The sequence below is a fragment of the Podarcis cretensis genome, assembly GCF_951804945.1.
Source record: "Podarcis cretensis genome assembly, chromosome: 3".
Taxonomy (NCBI): Eukaryota; Metazoa; Chordata; class Lepidosauria; order Squamata; family Lacertidae; genus Podarcis; species Podarcis cretensis.
The window spans coordinates 1668484-1688167 of NC_137172.1; the positions used below are offsets into that span (position 1 = coordinate 1668484).

Sequence of the window (19684 nt, forward strand, 5' to 3'; positions counted from 1 at the left end):
CACATGTGGGTTGCAATTTGGCGCTTCTGCGCATAGCGCGATTTAGTGTTTCTGCGCATGTGTGACTGCCGAAACCCGGAAGTAACCCATTCTGGTACTTCTGGGTTTTGGCAGTTTGCAACTTGAAAAAACGCAACCTGAAGCATCTGTAAGCTGAGGTATGAGTGTATTGCTAGTTTTAGGTTTGGACTGGCAGCCTGTTGGTGCTGTGGGGGCCAGCTTCTCAAAGCTATTGCATCTGCACCCCCCAGCCTGGCTTCTCAGGCTGGCTCTTGCCTTCTCTTGCCCATCTCCTGCCTGTCCTCTAGGCAACTTTGGTTGCCAGCTGATACCCCCACTTCTTTAGCCAACTGTGTCTCCGTCTCCAATGTGGTTTTGGGCTAAAAAAACATCCCCTGAAATTTTGCACCAAGCAAACCTGAAATTCTGTATTCTGAGTGAAAGTTGCAAACAGTCTGCACGATTTGCATCAGTCTGCACGATTTTCATCAGGCATCTGCTACCTTAGGCGTGATTTGTGATTCTCTTGCAAGACCGTAAGGAGAGGATCAGGCCAATGAATATATGAACGCAGAGCTCTTTCGCCACCCAGGCAGCTGCCGGGGCTGCAGAATTCGTGGCTCTGCTGTGGGCTGGGACAGGACCCAAACCTCAGGCTCCTCTTAGCTGTGTGCCAGGCCCACAAGTTGAGTTCAGCTTTGGGGCACGTGATCTCGAGAGAGAGGGCAGCTTCTCTCTGCCCAAAACAACACGGCAGCGAAGGCCACCTGGGGGCAGCAGGGAAGTTGCTGCCTCAGACCAAGGAAGGGCTCTCAGCCCAGGCCACCTGGTGCGCCAGCCATGCCAAGAGGCAGTGGGTGGTCTCAGCCGAGACCCAGAGATGAGAGAAGGGCCTCCTCTCCTGGAGAGCTGGATGCTGGTTCAGGAGGTTGGATGCAGCGAAAGACGCCCAGGCAGAGAGGCCTGGGTTGGAAAGAGCGGCGCGTCAGGAGTGCGTGCAGGAGCCGGGCCCTGTGATAGTAGGACTTTGCAGGACCGGGGCCTTCCTAAGTTTGTTCTGAAGAGGCAAGGCGCGGCCTCACAGGTGAGGCAGATTGGTAACTCACAGCACCTGGTGGCAAGAGCTGGGAAGGGATATAAGGTCAGCATTTTCCTTTGGCTCTTTGCTACAGCAACACGTTCCCTGCCTTGCTGCGCTTGGCTCCTTGACTCCTTGCTTCTTGACCCTTGACCTCGTGACTCCTTGCTTCTTGATCCTTGGACCCTTGATCTCGTGATTCCTTGCTTCCTTGGACCCTCGGACCTTTGGTTTCTTGACTCCTGGCTTTTTGACCCTCGGACTCTTGGCTTTCTGACTCCTGGCTTCCGGACTCCCATTCCTACTCCCATCCTACCGTCTTGTCCCCGGTCCCGATGTCCTCAGCCGGGACTTTGACTCGGACCGTGTCAGGGTGGCACCCTCCCTGTTCTAGCAGACCGGCTGGGAACAGACACATTGTCTGCATGCGCAAGAATGCTTTTCATAGGTGATGTAAGAAGTAGAGCCTACTGGATCGGACCAGCGGCCCATCTAGTCCAGCATCCAGTTCTTACAATGGCCGCCCAGATGCCCAAAGCAGGACTTGAACACAGAACCACTCTCCACTCATGCAGATTCCAGCAAGTGGCATGCAAAAGCATGGCTGCTTCTGAGTGTGGAGGCAGCGCAGAGCCATCACACATGACAGCCGTCAATAACACCTCTCCTCCTCCTCCATGAATTTTTCAAGAATTTAGGGAAGCGCAACTGTATTGCCTGCGCTGGGCGCCAAGCTGAGAGGGTGTGACATGGGGTGCTGCAACAACGACAAACAACAGAAGGCCCATTCTTGTGTTGCCAACCTCCAGACCTCTCATGGAGGAGGCACATGAAGAAGGAGGGCAACCAAAATGGTCCAAGGCCTGGAAATGATGCCTTATGAGGAACGGCTAAGGGAGCTGGGCATGTTTAGCCTGGAGAAGAGGAGGTTAAGGGGTGATATGATAGCCATGTTCAATTATATAAAAGGATGTCACATAGAGGAGGGAGAAAGGTTGTTTTCTGCTGCTCCAGAGAAGCGGACACGGAGCAATGGTTCCAAACTACAAGAAAGAAGATTCCACCTAAACATTAGGAAGAACTTCCTGACAGTAAGAACTGTTCGACAGTGGAATTTGCTGCCAAGGAGTGTGGTGGAGTCTCCTTCTTTGGAGGTCTTTAAGCAGAGGCTTGACAACCATATGTCAGGAGTGCTCTGATGGTGTTTCCTGCTTGGCAGGGGGTTGGACTCGATGGCCCTTGTGGTCTCTTCCAACTCTAGGATTCTATGATTCTAAGGGTCTCTCTCAGAGAATGATCTCAGGGTCCAGGTAGGTTCATATGGAAAGAGGCGGTCCTTGAGGTATTGTGTGTTGGGATATTCTGTTCCACCTTAAGGGACAGGCATGAGACTGTTGTATGTCACATGTCTGTTTACACTCCAGCACAGCTTGCTGGGAACTTCTGTTTGTGTATAGCTTTTGCTTATGCTGTCTTGCTTTGGACACGAAGGGGAGAAGACATGTTTTCCTTTTGTCCTGATGTATGCTGAATAACGGGACGCGGGTGACGCTGTGGGTTAAACCACAGAGCCTAGGGCTTGCTGATCAGAAGGTCGGCGGTTCGAATCCCCGCGACGGGGTGAGCTCCCGTTGCTCGGTCCTTGCTCCTGCCAACCTAGCAGTTCGAAAGCACGTCAAAGTGCAAGTAGATAAATAGGTACCGCTCCGGCGGGAAGGTAAACGGCGTTTCTGTGCGCTGCTCTGGTTTGCCAGAAGCGTCTTAGTCATGCAGGCCACATGACCCAGAAGCTGTACACCGGCTCCCTCGGCCAGTAAAGCGAGATGAGCGCCGCAACCCCAGAGTCGTCCGCGATTGGACCTAACGGTCAGGGGTCCCTTTACCTTTTATGCCGAATAAACTGCTTGTAAATATGCTTACACAACCTCTCCTGCCACTTCTGTTTGCGCATTATCTCTGCTGAGTTGCGTGCCCCGGCTTCTGAAGCTGTGGGTCGCAGATGCTGCAACAAGGACTGGAGATCGCCCAGCACACCGGCCGGTGGGCTGGAGCAAGCTGGGGGCCTGCCAATTGTCCCCTGATACTTGGTTGTATGCCAACATTGTGGTCCTGATCTGTTTAAGGCTTTCTAGGTCAAAACCAGCACTTTGTATTGAGCCTGGAAACTAATTGGTAGCCAGTGCAGCCAGTCCAGGATTGGTGTAATATGCTCAGACCGTCTTGCTCTGGTGAGCAACCTCCGCAACGACCATCCAAGTAGGACTGGAACCACTGCAAAGCGGTGCCACCCAACCCTAGTTTGGAGAGTCGCTCCAGAAGGATGCCATGATCGATGGTATTGAAAGAGGTCGAGAAGAATTAACAGGGACATGTTTCCCTTGTGTCTCTCTTGACAGAGGTCATCATACAGGGCGACCAAAGCAGTTTCTGTGCCAAAACCAGGCCTAAATCCCGACTGAAATGGATCTTCCCAAAGTTTCTTCTCAAAGTGCCTTTTAAAGCCATCCAAGTTGGTGGCCATCACTGCTTCCTGTGGCAGAGAGTTCCACAACTAACTATTGTGGGATGTGAAACACAGAGCAGTCAAGTACAACATCCCTAGAGTGGACATAAAAAGGGGATGTCTGGACCAGCCAGTCAGAACTTCCTGTTTCCTCCTGGGCTGGGACAGACTTCCTCTACATGTGACCAGAGGTGGGCATGGCATCACCTGTGCAGGTAACAAAATACCTCAGTGGAGGCCGCCATCTCTCTCTCTCTGACTACATTCGTCAAAGAAGCAACATCTGCTTAGCCTAAGATGCTTTTGCTTCCAACCAAGGGAGAACAAAGGAACTATCTCCTTATGGGATAGTTTCCAGGTGTATATTACTTTTGTAACTTAAGTCTGCCTTCTGTGATCCATTTGTGAACCGAATGTGAGTGAGTAAACTCTTTTTATACTTTTATAGAAGGCTCTGTTGTGTCTATCTTTTTATGAAGGGACTAAAGGGGAAATTACCAAGGAAACTTATTTTAGAGGCTTTAGCGATCCTGAGCAAACGCATCTGCTGTGCAAGTTTAAAAAGGGGAATGTTACTCTGCTAAATTGTGAACTTGTTAACACAAGTTGGAAAGGGTGTAATCAAACAATATATTCTCTCCTGCATCCCTGAACATTCCCACAACTATGCACTTTGCGAAGAAGCCCTTCCCTTGTCCCTTCATTGGATCTTCGCTGGTTCTAGCTATTTGAGAGAGGAAAATGATTCTCTGTCTGCTTTCTCCATGCAATGCATAATTTTATAAGCTTCTACCATGCTGCCTCTTCCTGATCTTCTCTCTAAATAATAATAATAATAATAAATTTTATTTATATCCCGCCCTCCCCAGCCGAAGCCGGGCTCAGGGCGGCTAACAATAATCAAGCAATCAAATAATCACACATTCTAAAAATATTTCATTATAAAAATTAATTATAATCAAATTAAACTAAAAAGTCCCAGGGTTCTGCAACCTTCCTGCAGAGTGGAGCTACTCCACCCCCTTGATGATTTCGGTTTCTGTTTCCTGAAACTGAGAGACAGGAGGGATGTGTGTTTCCTACTCACCCAGAGCTGCCAGCACCACCACAGCCACAATGAGCAAGACCACAAAGACATACAGGACTTTCACGGACGTCTGCAGGGTCAGGGTCTTCTCGCACTGACTGCAGTTGGTCCTCATCCGGCCTGGATTGGGGAGGGAGCATAAAGCAGAGATGGGAGACTATTGGTGTTGTTTTTAAAAGTATTAAAGATTTTCTTGGTTTACAAAAGTATGTGCAATGTCTCTCTCTCTCTTTTCTAGTAACATTTTTTACAGATCAGTTTCATTTGTTGAGACATTAGGAAGCTGTTTCTATATTACTTACTATATGTGGGGTTTGGTATCAGCGTTGCTTGTGCAGGTTCTTTGCTGTTCACTTGTGTTCCTTTGGTGGTGGGAGAGGTTGGCGTTGGCCCAGGGTGTGGTTATTCATTTGTGGTTGGCTGTGGTGGTCTTTGTTTTCATGTGTGAGTGGGGTGGGTGGGTGTTTTGGATCAGGTTAGCCATATTGATTTGTATGCTGTTGGTGGATTCTTGTCATTGTCTTGTTGGGCTGTGTATGTGATAAAGGGGAGCCATACCGGGATGAATGCGTCTTCTTCTATTTGTCCCTGTGTCAGTTTCAGTTTATTGGTTAATTTTTCTAGTAGGACTGTTTCCCATACTACTTGGTACCATTGGTCCATGCTTACTCCTGACAGGTCTCTACAGTGTCTGGTTATGATGTTTCTGGCTTCTGAAAATAGGTGGGTTATGAGTTCTTTGTGGTGTAAATGGGCATTGTTGTCTTGGAAGATGTTTAGCAGGGCCAATTCTGGGGTGGTTTCTAACACTTGCTTAGTTATTTTACATGTTTCTTGTATGGCTGTTCTGCGGAATAGATGGATTTTGGACACTCGATGGGAGACTATTGTGTGTCTAGCAGAGGTGTTTGTGCATCAGTGTCAAGTTTAAATGTCTTAATCAGAAATGCTGGAGTTTACATTTGTCTGGAGGTCTCTCCCCTGGCCTGAAAACTCCACCCCCACCCCCAGATGATCCAGAAAGCTTGCTGGCATCATAGAATCATAGAACTGGAAGGGACCCCTGAGGGGCATCCAGTCCAACCCCAGCAACGCAGGAATCTCAGCTGAAGCATGACTGTTAATTATCACAGCGGACCTCCTGCTCTGTACCTGTCCATGCTCAGGTTCCCTTTTTTAGTGCATGCCGGGATGTGGGCACACCATAACTTTAAAGCACATTCTTTCCCTCAAAGAATTATGGGTATCGCATTATTTTATAAGCTTCAACAATGCCTTCTCTTGCTTGCTGTTTCTCCAGACTAAGAAGTCCTAAACGCTGCAGCCTCCCTCCGCAAGCGAATCACTCTGTCTCCTTGATAATTTTTGATCATGTTCATCTGACTGCTCCGATAGTATCACAGGCACAAATAATCCTTAATGTTCAGTAAAAAGGACGTCTGGAGGGACTCTGGTATGCCCCACGGAGGAGCTTACGGTCTTCAAACAAAAACATCTTGGAGGTCCCGGGCCACAGGGAGGTTAGGCTGGCCTCAACCAGAGCCAGGGCTTTTTCAGTACTGGCCCCGACTTGGTGGAACGCTCTGTCACAAGAGACTAGGGCCCTGCAGGACTTGACATCTTTCCGCAGGGCCTGCAAGTCGGAGCTGTTCCGCCTGGCCTTTGGTTTGGACTCAGTCTGACCCTTTCGTTTCCCTCCCCTTATGGTTTTGATCTATGGGCTATTTTTAAAATGAGGCTGCATTTTAAATTGCATTTTAACCTGCATTTTAAATTGGTTTTGTCCTATTACGTTTTTACTGTAATTTTATTGGTGTTAGCCGCCCTGAGCCCAGCTCTGGCTGGGGTGGGCGGGTAATAAATAAAGTTTATTATTAGTTATTATTATTAAAGCTGTGTGAGGAGTCCTAGTTCATATTATATTGCTGCTGCTGCCACTTTTTGTTGAATATCTTGCTTAAATGTTAGGGTTCATTATTGTTCTGCAGGATGTGTACCACTTTGAATGTAGGAGTGCATAACTTGACCTAGTTTTCACAGCTGTTTAGCAGTGTATCAGGTGCTGATAAGTCACTGTAATTAGCTTTGTCAGAAATTGTGAATGATATATAATGTGCAATATGTACCTTACTCTCACCTGGTGAATGGATGGGTGATGATGCAAGGTGTGTGTTAGAGGAGTTTTGTTATTAAACCATGCAAAGGTATTTTTGCGTCTCTTCAGTGATTCCTTCTACTATGCACGCATCCTGTGGCATGTTTCAAATGCCCAATACTTTTATGTATGTTCCTTCTCTTAGCATCACCGCTTGCAAGCATGCGAGCGTACACACACACACACACACACACACACACACACATACTTCTTTTGGGGCTCTAACACACTCTCTGCCCAGCGACTCTTACCATTTGGCCTGTATCTGAAGGATGGCATCTCGTCGTCTTCTCCAATGAGGTCTTCCTCTGAAATACAAAACGAAAACATTGTTTTGTTAAAAAATAAGGACAAAGTGCTGGGATCAGCTGCTTCCATGGAAGAAGAAGAAGAATTTGGATTTGATATCCCGCTTTCTCACTACCCGAAGGAGTCTCAAAGCGGCTCACATTCTCCTTTCCCTTCTTCCCCCACAACAAACACTCTGTGAGGTGAGTGGGGCTGAGAGACTTCAGAGAAGTGTGACTGGCCCAAAGTCACCCAGCAGCTGCATGTGGAGGAGCGGAGACGCAAACCCGGTTCATCAGATTATGAGACTACTGCTCTTAACCACTACACCACAAAAGGGGCACGGTGTTAAACCTTTTTAAACAAACCATCTGTGCCCTTGGCATGCCAAACAACCCCTTCGGACCCTCGCCCTCACTTTGCAACCAGCACTGAAATTGTCAAATGGAGAAAAGCCTTTCCAGCTCCGCGTCTGCACTCTGTGCCCTTGGCCATAGCTGAAAAATGCCGGATCCCCTATGAAGCGAGAGTTTGTGCATGTGGCATTAAAGTGCCTGGCGCCTACCCCACTAGCTTGTTGTTTAGTTGTGTCCGAGTCTTCGTGATCCCCTGGACCGGAGCACACCAGGCACTCCTGTCTTCCACTGCCTCCCGCAGTTTGGTCAAACTCATGCTGGTAGCTTCGAGAACACTGTCCCACGATCTCGTCCTCTGTTGTCCCCTTATCCTTGTGCCCTCCATCTTTCCCAACATCAGGGTCTTTTCCAGGGAATCTTCTCTTCTCATGAGGTGGCCAAAGTCTTGGAGCCTCAGCTTCAGGATCTGTCCTTCCAGTGAGCACTCAGGGCTGGTTTCTTTCAGAATGGAGAGGTTTGATCTTCTTGCAGTCCATGGGACTCTCAAGAGTCTCCTCCAGCACCAGAATTCAAAAGCATCCATTCTTCGGCGATCATGTATAAAAGGTAAAGGTACCCCTGCCCGTATGGGCCAGTCTTGACAGACTCTGGGGTTGTGCGCCCATCTCACTCAAGAGGCCAGGGGCCAGCGCTGTCCGGAGACACTTCCGGGTCACGTGGCCAGCGTGACATCGCTGCTCTGGCGAGCCAGAGCCGCACACGGAAACGCCGTTTACCTTCCCGCTGGTAAGCGGTCCCTATTTATCTACTTGCACCCGGAGGTGCTTTCGAACTGCTAGGTTGGCAGGCGCTGGGACCGAGCAGCGGGAGTGCACCCCGCCGCAGGGATTCGAACCGCCGACCTTTCGATCGGCAAGTCCTAGGCGCTGAGGCTTTAACCCACAGCGCCACCTGCGATCATGTATATTTCCCCAAAATTTCTTAATTTTATCACATCCCCACCATACATGAACATGCCTCTCCTGTATCGCTCTCTACAGCCACGGCAGGTCCTGAAACCTTCCAACGGTTTGACTTCACCCCAGAATGTGCACTCCTTCGTTGTCTCCTGAGACAGACAGGTGCCAATCAACCTACTCTGAATTTTTGGTCAGGAACCTCTTTCTGACCCTCTTCCCTTGAGGCTTCCAGTCTTTTTCGAAAGCGCTAGATGGCCAAGTACAACCGGGATGCTTTGGGGGAAAGAGCAAAGAGTTTCTTGGACCCCCGCTCTGTGTTTCTTGGACGCTGTGGTTCATTTAAGAGATGAGGGCGCACCAGGGATTTCTTTGCCAGCCGCAAGCCGGGCACTCTGACAAGGAGAATAAGAGCTGGCAGAGACGTCGGCCATCGAGGGATGAAGAAGACAGACGAAAGATTTCAAGAGCCCTCAGAGCGGGTTCCTCACCCAAAGCAGCTAGGCTTATGGTTTACAAACATACACACTGTTGTGGGCAGGGCTAGGGGGTCAGTCTAGATGATGCCCTGTGTGCCCCCCTTCCAATTCCTGTGTTAGTCAGACAAGTTTAATTACACAACAAGGACCTTCCCTGGCCCCTTGAGTGTCCTTATCAACATCTCAAAAGAAGGAGCCAGGATGCGAGAGATGCAACTAAGTGAGGGGCTCCTTCGTGCTAATGCCACCTGGCTGCTAGGTAGGGGCGCACAGTATTGTGGGTGAGCAGGAGTGCCAACTTGAATAAAATATTGGGGGGGCCAGGCAAACCCCACCCCACATAATCAAGGACATGACACGGGACACACGCACCATTTGAACGGCAATGTCCATCAGTCTTGGGGGCCCCCAGACACCTGAAATATTTTTTTGGGGGGAGGGCGAACGGACTTCAGCCCCTAGGAGTTGGTGCCCATGTGTGTGAGGAACGGTTGGGGAGGGGATTGGGTATTGTCAGGGGTTCAGGAGCAGAAGCACAGGGAAGAGGGGAGATGGAGAGCGAAGGGGAAGAATCTGAGGGCAGCGTAGGAGAAGATGACAGTGGCCCGAGAGATTCCATGAGCCTCTCCAGCAAATCGGAAGATTCACAGAAGGGGGCGCCGGTGGCCAGGGCAAGGGGGGTCCCAAGGGGGACACCCCAGAAGCAAGGGGCCAGCGGGGACTCCCAGAGCAGCAGTTGGAAATCAGGACCAGCTTCCCCACCAGAGCATAGTGGGGGGGAAGAGTCACAGGTATCGGGAGTAGCGTCTCCCCCAGCAGGGAGAGGAGAGGAGTCAGGGCTGACCACGCCTCCATCGGAGAGTCAGACAACGGAGGAGAGGTCAGATCCGGCCAGTATTCCGGAAGAGGGAAGCAGTGACCGAAGTAGTGTAACGGTTAGGAGAAAGGTCACTGGGCTGGCGCGAGAGGCAAGTTCAAATGTACAGGAGCGCGGGACAGCAGAGAATGAGGATTGGGAACCGGGTCCTAAAGCCCGCCGGAGGGAGGGGGAGGAGCTAAGCGACTCAGCGTCGGAAGAGTCCAGAAAGGGCAATGCCCCAGCGGGCAGGAGGACCCAGAGGAGGAGAGAGCAGCGTAAAAGGTGGAGCAGGGCTAGGATCTTAAACTGGTGTCATAGGGGAGGAGACTCAGACGGGACTTCGCCGGTCTAGGCTTTAAGACGTAGAGCTATGTGCTGCGGCTTTGAAATGGAAACTGAACCTCAATAAAGACTTTTGTACATAACGACAGCCTGGCGTTGGTCCTCTGTGAGCTGGGACCTAGAGGCAGCTCTGACAGTTATGTTTGTTTGTTTGTTTGTTTGCATTGTATTTGCGAATTTAGTTTTTCATGCCTAGCCAAAAGCAGAATTTAGGGAGAATTAAGGTAAGACAGTGCCATATGCTGCAGCCGTTGAAACTGATTAATAGTTCAGAAATACCCATTTAAACCTCTTTTTACAACTTCCTGTAAAACACACACACACACAAACTGAATCTGCATTGCTTTGTTTGTGTGTTTTGCAGTTAATTACATCTTCTATTTAACGCTGTATTGTTTTTAACACTTGATTGGAAGCCGCCCAGAGTGGCTGGGGAAACTCAGCCAGACAAGGTGGGGTATAAATAATAGATTATTATTATATAATTATTATTCTAAAAAAGTTTTAAAAGGAAATGAAATGTGTAATTACCAAATGTTTCCCTGGTGACAAAGTTGGTTTACGTGTTGGGGTTTTGCTGCTTTGGTGGGAGCGTGGAGAGATCCCTCTCCTAATTTTGTGGGTTGTTACAAGGAAGAAATCACCAAAGCCATCACAGCGTACAAGAATTTGCAGAAAGAAAAAAGAAAAAAGTAAAGTTCTTCTTCTGGGGGGTGGGGAAGACAAGGATAGCTAACATTTGCTAAACTAGCCGCTGCTGGTCTGAAGACTAAATAAAAAATAAATAAAAAATAAATTGGAAAATGCAGCTGACATTATAGCAGTCTCCCATCATTAGGTGTTGGGTATGTTTAGAAGGAAAAAGAGGAGACTGAGAGGAGAGCTATCTTCCAATATCTCAAGGGCTGTCACATGGAAGAGGGACCTCCAGGTACTGGGTGCTATATAAATTCAATAAATAATAATAATAATAATAAAGATTTTCTCCTGCTCTGCAGGGTAGGACTCGAACCCATGGCTTCAAGTGACGAGAAAGGAGATTACAACTCAACATATGAAAAAACTTTCTGATAGTAAGAGCTGTTCAGCAGTAGCACGGACTCCCTTGTGAATTCTCCTTCCTTGGAGGTTTCTCAGCAGAGATCGGAGGGCCATCTCCCATGGATGCTCTAGCCGAGATTCCTGCCTTGCAGGGGTTTGGACTGGATGACCTTTGGGGGTCCCTTGCATCTTTACATTTCTATGATTCTGGATGGACCAATGATCTGGCCTTGTCTAAGGCAGCTATGGATGAGGGGGAAGGTTTCCTTTCCAAAGGCACTCGGGGCACAGTTTATTTCAGCAACGTCTGCTTTTGATTTTTTCCTTTCCCTCTTGATCCTGCCTCATGGCTCCATAAAGCCGAGGGTGGCTGGTGATAGGGCCATAAAAACACAATGAAACACCTCAAAGCCAAATCAGAAATGCAACTCACGCCCTATATTTGAAAGCAACCTGGCGCTTCCCAGATGCTTCGAACTGCAAATCTGATCGGTCCCAGAATGTACAGGAATAGTGGAAACGGCTTTATGTTATGTCAGTCTTGTATACACTGGCTGGCAGCGGCTCTCCAGGGTCTCAGGCAAGCCCTACCTGCAGATGCCAGCGGGGAGTGAATCAATTTGGAACTCCCTGCCACTTGATGCCAGGCAAACGCTCTCCCTGTGCTCTTTTCAAGCACCCGCTAAAAACATTTTTGTTTAGGCAAGCCTCTCCAGACATGTAGAATGTGGACTTCTAGGGCTGCAGCCATAGCATATAAAAAAACCTCCTTCAAGGCATTTTGGATGTCCCTGCCAATGATACTTAATAGAAATGCCTTGGACTTTGGTGGCAAAGGGGTGGAAGGAAGAAGAAGTCCCGACAACAACGGATTGACATAACAAGCTACAAGAATTTGCTGAAATGGCACAGCTGACAAATAGCCTGAGAGGCAATTCAAAACAAAAATTTATGGAAAAGTGGGATAGATATAAGATATATGTTCAAAAATACAGTAAAGGTTTGCTATCTATGCTAGCATTCGATTGACGTTGGAGAGAGACCGAGTTGAGAAATAAGACCAAGGGTACATATTGATATAGGAATGTTTTAGATAAAATGTACAGAAATATACAATAAGAGTACATTCATTTGTAAACAAAGGAATATACAACAGGATAGAAAGGAAGTCAAAAGTGTTGGTATATATATGATTTCGGAGAAAGTTTTGAATAGCTTTTTCTTTTTCTTTTTTTTCTTTTTCTTTATATATAAAAAGTATACATACAGGTTGAAAATTACAGTATAATAAGTTTTTGTGATGTAATATGTCAATGTCTGATGTTATAACGTTAGAACTTTAATAAAAGAAAGAAAGAAAGAGAAAGAAAGAAAGAGGACTTCTAAAAATCTGTTTTTAGTTGATTGGTGATTCTATATTTTGAATGAGTTACAGTGTTGTTTTTAAGTGGTGTATAAATTTTGTGAAATCATCACTGGTCACAAATTCAGACCCATTCCTCCAAGTGCCTGCTAGGGTTAAAAAATAAAAAAGAGATGTTTTGACTTGCTCTGTCAGCAATGCAAGACTGGCGGACGTTTCTGAGGCAGAAAATAAAAATAAAAGGACAAACCAAGAGACTCAAAGAATCATAGAATGGTGAAGTTGGAATCCAGTGAAATTGAATGTTGGGGTTTTCAGGAGAGATAAAAGGATTTCTTCATGCAGCACAGAATTAAACCTGAAGCAGCGTCTCCACCCCCATCGTTCTGCCCGGACCCTGAGGTCCAGCGCCAAGGGCCTTCTGGCGGTTCCCTCTCTGTGAGAAGCAAAGTTACAGGGAACCAGGCAGAGGGCCTTCTTGGTGGTGGCACCCACCCTGTGGAACGCCCTCCCTTCAGATGTCAAGGAAATAAACAACTACCGGACTTTGAAGGCAGCCCTGTGTAGGGAAGTTTTTAATGTTTGAAGTTTTATTCTGTTTTTAGTGTTCTGTTGGAAGCCGCCCAGAGTGGCTGGGGAAACCCAGCCAGATGGGCGGGATATAAATAATAAATTATTATTATTATTATCATTGCTTATTTCAGCTCGCTTGTGGAAACAACTCAGAGGCCATGAAAGAAGGAAGGCTAACAACATGAAGATTTAAAGGAGCTATTGGAAAGACTATTCAAGGCAGTAGAGATATGAGATGATCAGAGCCCCTCCGAACCTGAAACATGGGAAGTCCCAACAAAAAAAATATAATTTAGGCAGAATATTTGGACTATTTGATATGTATTTGTATAATTTGGAACATTCAGTGTGATTGGATTGGATTTTTAAAATGGAAAACTTAATAAAATTTATTATTTTAAAAAATTTTAAAAATTATTATTATTATTATTATTATTATTATTATTATTAAGCTATGGAACTCCTTTCCACAGGAGGCAGTGAGGACCACCAACCTAGACGGTTTTAAAAGAGGACTGGACAATTTCATGGAGGAGGGAAGGGATATTGATGGCTACTTTCCAGGATAGCTGTGCCCTGTCCTCCACAGTCGGAAGCAAAAAAACTTCTGAATACCAGTTGCTGGAAACCCCAGGAGGGGAGAGTGATGCTGATATGCTCGGATCCTGCTGGCTGTGTTAAGTTGTGGGTGAACATATCAGACGACACAGCGATTCTCCAAACAGCTCTTGTTTATTCACAGACCAGAACAGAACTGAACTGAAGGGTTCAGCCAACCTGCTTATATAGAGCTCCACTACAAAGCAACAGTAACAACTTTCTGTAACTATCCAATCACTGAACGTCACTTTCAATCCCTTATTTGCATATGTGGACCTGAACTATCTACAGTATCCCCCTGCTGGCCCAGGGTGAGAACTTCAGTACATAACAGGCTGAGTTCCCCATTGGGGCATCTGGTTGGCCATGCTGAGAAGAGATGCTGGACTAGATGGGCGTTTGGCCTGATCCAGCGGGATCTTATGAGGTTGGGGGCAGGCATCAATACTGGGCCCTGGCAGATGATGATGATGATGATGATAATGATAATAATAATAGGTAAAGGGACCCCTGACCATTAGGTCCAGTCGTGACCGACTCTGGGGTTGCGGTGCTCATCTCGCTTTACTGGCCGAGGGAGCCGGCGTACAGCTTCCGGGTCATGTGGCCAGCATGACTAAGCCACTTCTGGCGAATCAGAGCAGCGCACGGAAACGCCGTTTGCCTTCCCGCCGGAGCGGTACCTATTTATCTACTTGCACTTTGATGTGCTTTCGAACTGCTAGGTTGGCAGGAGCAGGGACCGAGCAACGAGAGCTCACCCTGTCGCAGGGATTTGAACCGCCAACCTTCTGATCGGCAAGTCCTAGGCTCTGTGGTTTAACCCACAGCGCCACCTGCGTCCCAATAATAATAATAATAATAATAATAATAATAATAATAATAATAATAATAATGAAATAAATAAATTCTATTTATACCCTGCCCTCCCCGGCCAGAGTCGAGCTCATGGCGGCTAACACCAATAAAAGCACAGTAAAAACATAACAGGGGGAAAAAGAAAAACAAATATACACCAATTTAAAATACAGGTTAAAATGTAATTTAAAATGCAGCCTCGTTTTAAAAGTAGCCGATAAATCAGGACTGTAAGGGGAGGGAAACATAAGGGTCAGACTGAGTCCAAACCAAAGGCCAGGCGGAACAGCTCTGTCTTGCAGGCCCTGTGGAAAGATGGCCCAGATTGCCAGGTGATTGCTCTCCTCGCGGCCCCACGCACCTGAGAGAGACAGGAGCCCCTGTCTTAGCCTCACCCAGGTGGCTGCCCAGAGGGTGGGCGTTGTGTTCCCCCAGGCCTTGCACCCCCGTGGCATTCGCATGGTTACCGTGGGCTTGAGTGCTCGGCCTTTGATGTGGAACGAAATCAATCCAGCAAAGGGGTTTGCAAAGAGCCTTTCAACATCTGACGGGCTTCCTTGGGTCAACAGCTTATGAAACCCCCATCTTCCCTTACATCAACAAGGGGAAGGGAGAAGCTGTCCGGCCGGGTGCAGGCTGTTTTCCAGAGCAGCAGACCTGGCACCCGCGTTTATCCTCCTGCGGCGAAGGCAAGCAAATATTTGCCATCTGAAGGACCGAGGGCTGCCAGGTGAAAGTCTTAGTGCTGAGGGGCACCCTGGAGATTTGGGGTCGAAAGTCAGAGGCGTACGCTGCACCCTGTGGAAAGGATCTGCCAAAGGAGTACCTGTGATCTAGTTGTGTTTCCCATTGTGCCCGATGCTTGCACACGCCAAAGAACTTTCTGCAGTAAGAGCTTTTCGACAAAGGAACGGACTCCCTCCTAAGGTGATGGACTATCGTTCTTTGGAGGTTTTTAAGCAGAGGCTGGATAGACATCTGTTGGGGATTCTTTCACCATGATTCCTGCGGTTGGACTAGATGACCTCTGGGGATCCCTGCCAACGCTGCAATTTGATTCCCTCCCCCTCTTCTTTTTTCCTTTCTCCTCCTGTGATGGAACTCCTATTTGGGGACTGTCTGGATAGCTGGCCTTGGTGAAGACTTGACGTTTTCATCCCCAAAAAAGTTTTTGATTTGAGTTTCCATTGAAATGAGGCTGTATGTTAATGTTTTCATGTTGTATTTTAATCTTGTTTTAAGTTGTATTTGAATCAATTTGTTTTTATATCGGGTGTTAGCGGCCTTGAGCCCGGTCTTGGCTGGGGAGGGCGGGGTATAAATAATAATAAAAATAATAATAAAAAAAAATTATAAAAATAAAAATAATTACAATTACAATTCTATTCCTTCTACCAAATGAGTTGTTTCAGGAAAGGGCCAAGCTGATTCTCTGCCTGGAGGCATAGAAACTGATAGCCTTATTCAATTTGTCTAATCTCACTTTGAAGCCATAAAAATTAGTAGACGCCACAGGAATTTGTGGTGTTGAATTCCAAAGCACCGTGTGAATCATAGAGCAGCCGTGTTGGAAGAGACCCCCCCAAGGACCATATTTTTGTCCAAGTGAATCTGCCTGCTTGGCTGGATGATCCTCACGGGGGTCTTGTTTTAGGAGCTGAGAAGAGGAAAATGTTTCTCTGCCAACTTTCTCCATGCCTGTGCATAGTTTTCTAAACCTTTGTCACACACCCCTTTATTTGCCCAAAGTTATCATCATCATCAAATTAATAAGCTCCAGACCCAGTCTGGGATCTGCACAAATGCTCATCAAAGTCCAGACCAATACTCATGATTGCAGATTGTCTCTCTTCTGAGTGATTATAGCATAGAAGAGGTGCACAAAAATCAGGGTGAACTCCAGGAGGCCTTTGAAGGAGAGCAAGGAACGACCAGGCCCTCCATTTGGAAATGAGATGATTGCTAGCTTGAACTCCCAGGATTGGTGGGTTTGCGAGATGCAGGCCTTTAATTTATTTATTTATTGTAAACTCCGGGTTGGGGATCTGGTAATGAGGGGGTTCTGTTAGCCAAAAATGAAGCCTGCAGTGCGTGCAAGACGAACAGAGCTCCGGTTCTTGTTTGGACAGGAGCAGCTTTTAAGCCAAAGAAACAGGGATTGTTCTGCCTATCAGCAGGGTTAGGGCAGGGGGCTGGAATCCACAGATCTGGAAGGATGACCCAGGGTCTGCTCTGGCTGCCCAACTCCCATTCATTTGCAAAAAGGAGGTACATTGCCGGTATCCAATGCAGCTGAATGGTGGAAGATTTGGGAAAGATAAAAGAAACTTCATCTTCACACTGCACACTGTTAAGCTATGGAACTCCCTGCCACAGGAGGCAGTGATGGCTGCCAAACTAAGAGGATTAGGCAGATTTGTGGAGGAGGATATAAAATTGTGATAAGAATTTTAAGGTCTTAGATATATAATGTACCAACCAAGCACGTACATAGATCAACACAAGAAGACCGACCTGGAACCGTTTTGATTCCCAAACTTAGCAAAGATTTTCTCTGCAAGGTCAAAGGAAAATGGAAAAGCCTCCCTACGATCTTTTCCTTCACAAATCCTGTCTTAAGGGCACGTTTAAGATATGAATAGGGTGTGAGCCTGTGACCTGGCTCAGGAACTAAGTATGTATCATTACCAAAGACTGGCCAGGCTCCCCCAGGTATCCAATCAAGTGAGCATTAACAGGTAACCTGGCAGACGAGATAAACAACGCACTCAGATTTCTGCTGCAGACCGCCCTTTCTGTGATGCAGGTATGTGGGGGCTGATCTTGGGTTACACTCCTTCTGTGATGTATGTATGTTGTATGGAGGGGTGTTCTTGAGCTCCAGGGCGGGCAATTTAAAATGTCTATATAAGGGTGGACACACCTGGGTTCTGGGTCCTCCTCCTTTCCTGCGTGTGAAGGGGGCACCCTGTTGCAACAGATCAATAAAGATCAGGCTTACTAGCTGCTTTGCTTCTCAGTATTCTCTGGTTGGCCTCTGTTATTTTCTCCTCCCAATAGAGAACCTACGTAAGGACTCTATATGGGCTCTTGTGTTCTCCATAAGGGAATAAGGGCAAGTTTTGTTTAGAACAGAGGCCATCCATGGTTATGCTTCTGAATCCCAGTTGCCGGAAAGGGGAGAGGGGCTCTTGGGCTCTGATCCTCCCCATCGAGGCATCAGGTTGGTCGCTGTGAGAAGACCATGCTAGGCATTGGCCTCATCCAGCAGCGCTCTTCTTGGGTCGTTATGAGACCTTCCCAGCCAATTGAGTCCATTGTCTTCCTAATGACTAGGAGTTCCCACTTACTGCCCCATCCATGCTATCTGATGATGCCATAGTTCTGCACCGCATTCATGTCTAAACACTAGGATGTAGGTCAGGGTGTCTTTGTGTATGTAAGACACACACACACACACACACACACACACACAGAATGCATACCTACATAGGCCACAAAATGCAACAATAAATACATCTCTAACAGTGCACTTCTAACCATGTCTGCTCTACTCAGAAGTCCTATTGAAATCAGTAAGTTTACTCCCAGGTATGTGGGATTAGGGGGGACGTGGGTGGCACTGTGGGTTACACCACAGAGCCTAGGACTTGCTGATCAGAAGGTCGGCGGTTTGAATCTCCGTGATGGATTGAGCTCCCGTTGCTCGGTCCCTGCTCCTCCCAACCTAGCAGTTCGAAAGCTCATCAAAGTGCAAGTAGATAAATAGGTACCGCTCCGGTGGGAAGGTAAACAGTGTTTCCGTGCGCTGCTCTGGTTTGCCAGAAGCGGCTTAGTCATGCTGGCCACATGACCCGGAAGCTGCACGCCAGCTCACTTGGCCAGTAAAGTGAGATGAGCGCCACAACCCCAGAGTCAGTCACGACTGAACCTAATGGTCAGGGGTCCCTTTACCTTTATGTGGGGTTAGCACTGCTATTTTCCCACAAGTCAGGTTGTGATTGTAGAGTTGGAAGGGACCCCTAAGGGGCATCTAGTCCAACCTTAGGCAATGCAGGCATCTCAGCTGAAGCATCCATGACAGATGGCCATCCAACCTCTGATTAAGACATTCTACAGCTGTGATTCCTGTACTGCAGGGGTTGGACTGGATGACCTTTGGAGGTACCTTCCAGCTCTACAATTCTGTGACTGCACGGCGGCAGAACCGGCCCTCAGCAATCCCAGAGGGTGGCGCTTGCAGGATGAGAGCGAGGGGAAAAGGAAACCTCGGGGCGTGTTCAGGACCGAGAAGCTGCCTGGGCCAAGAGCAGATTCAAACGGCGCTTCTTCAATTTCCTGCACCAGGAACCCAGCGACATTTGCGGGGTCAAGTTTCAAGCCCGCAATTATGACTATCAGCGCTAAATGATGCGTCTTGCGCACGGACGAGAAACAGTCCCGTCCCGTCCCCTCCATCTGTTTTTCTGGTAATTTGCACTCTGAAATCTGAGCGGTACTTTTGATCTCTGAAGTCAGACAAAAAGGGGGGAAAGTGGGAGGGGGTGGGTGGGTGTCCTGAGGACTGGAAGGCAAGCAATGAGCCGCTGTTGTAGCCAGAGCTGTGAGCCCTCTGCGTAACCCCGGACTCACTCCGCACACCGGCTCCGCCTCTCCCGCCCACTTCCCCCTCCCCACCCCGGCCTCTTGAGTTTCCTCAGACCCCTGGTAGCAATTCCCGACTGCCTTCCTCGCCCAGTCTCCCTCTGCATTGCCTCTTTGGCACAAACATCTCGGGGTCTCCGGCATTTGCAAAGGGGACGCTCATTTTGAATTAAGCGCCCTGGAGATTTAGGCTGTGGGCACATCACCAGTTTGAAACGCAGCAGGGGTTTTCTTTTGCCTTAGTTTGGATCGAAGCTGGGGGTTTTTTGGGAGGGGGGGAAATACATCAAAACACAGCCTTTCGTAAGAAATGACAGGATGGCTATGAATGATAGAAATGTGGAGTTGGAAGGGCTCCCAGGGGTCATCTAGCCTAACCCCCCTGCAATGCAGCAATCTCAGCTAAAGCATCCCCAACTCCCCCAACCATTACTCGTAAGGCTTGGTTTTCAGAACCAAGAATCTCTGTTGCCCTCCTCTGCACACCTTCCAGCTTGTCAAT

General features: G+C 47.8%; 1 protein-coding gene and 1 long non-coding RNA gene across 3 annotated transcripts in view; both read right to left on the minus strand.

Annotated features, from left to right (window-relative positions):
- LOC307212073 overlaps nucleotides 1-19684 on the minus strand; it is a 198262-nt gene that overhangs the window by 51776 nt on the left and 126802 nt on the right. The window lies entirely within an intron of this gene.
- The window catches only part of SCARA3 (scavenger receptor class A member 3), a 59525-nt gene that overhangs the window by 38704 nt on the left and 1137 nt on the right, over nucleotides 1-19684 (minus strand). For both annotated transcript variants that reach the window (XR_013836571.1, XM_079968725.1), the window contains exons 2-3: nucleotides 7075-7131; nucleotides 4669-4788 (exon numbers count right to left, since the gene is read on the minus strand). Coding sequence is in view for 1 of the 2 variants with exons in the window: in XM_079968725.1 (XP_079824851.1) it covers nucleotides 4669-4788; nucleotides 7075-7131 (177 nt within the window). In the remaining variant the exon portion in view is untranslated. The remainder of the gene's footprint in view (nucleotides 1-4668; nucleotides 4789-7074; nucleotides 7132-19684) is intronic.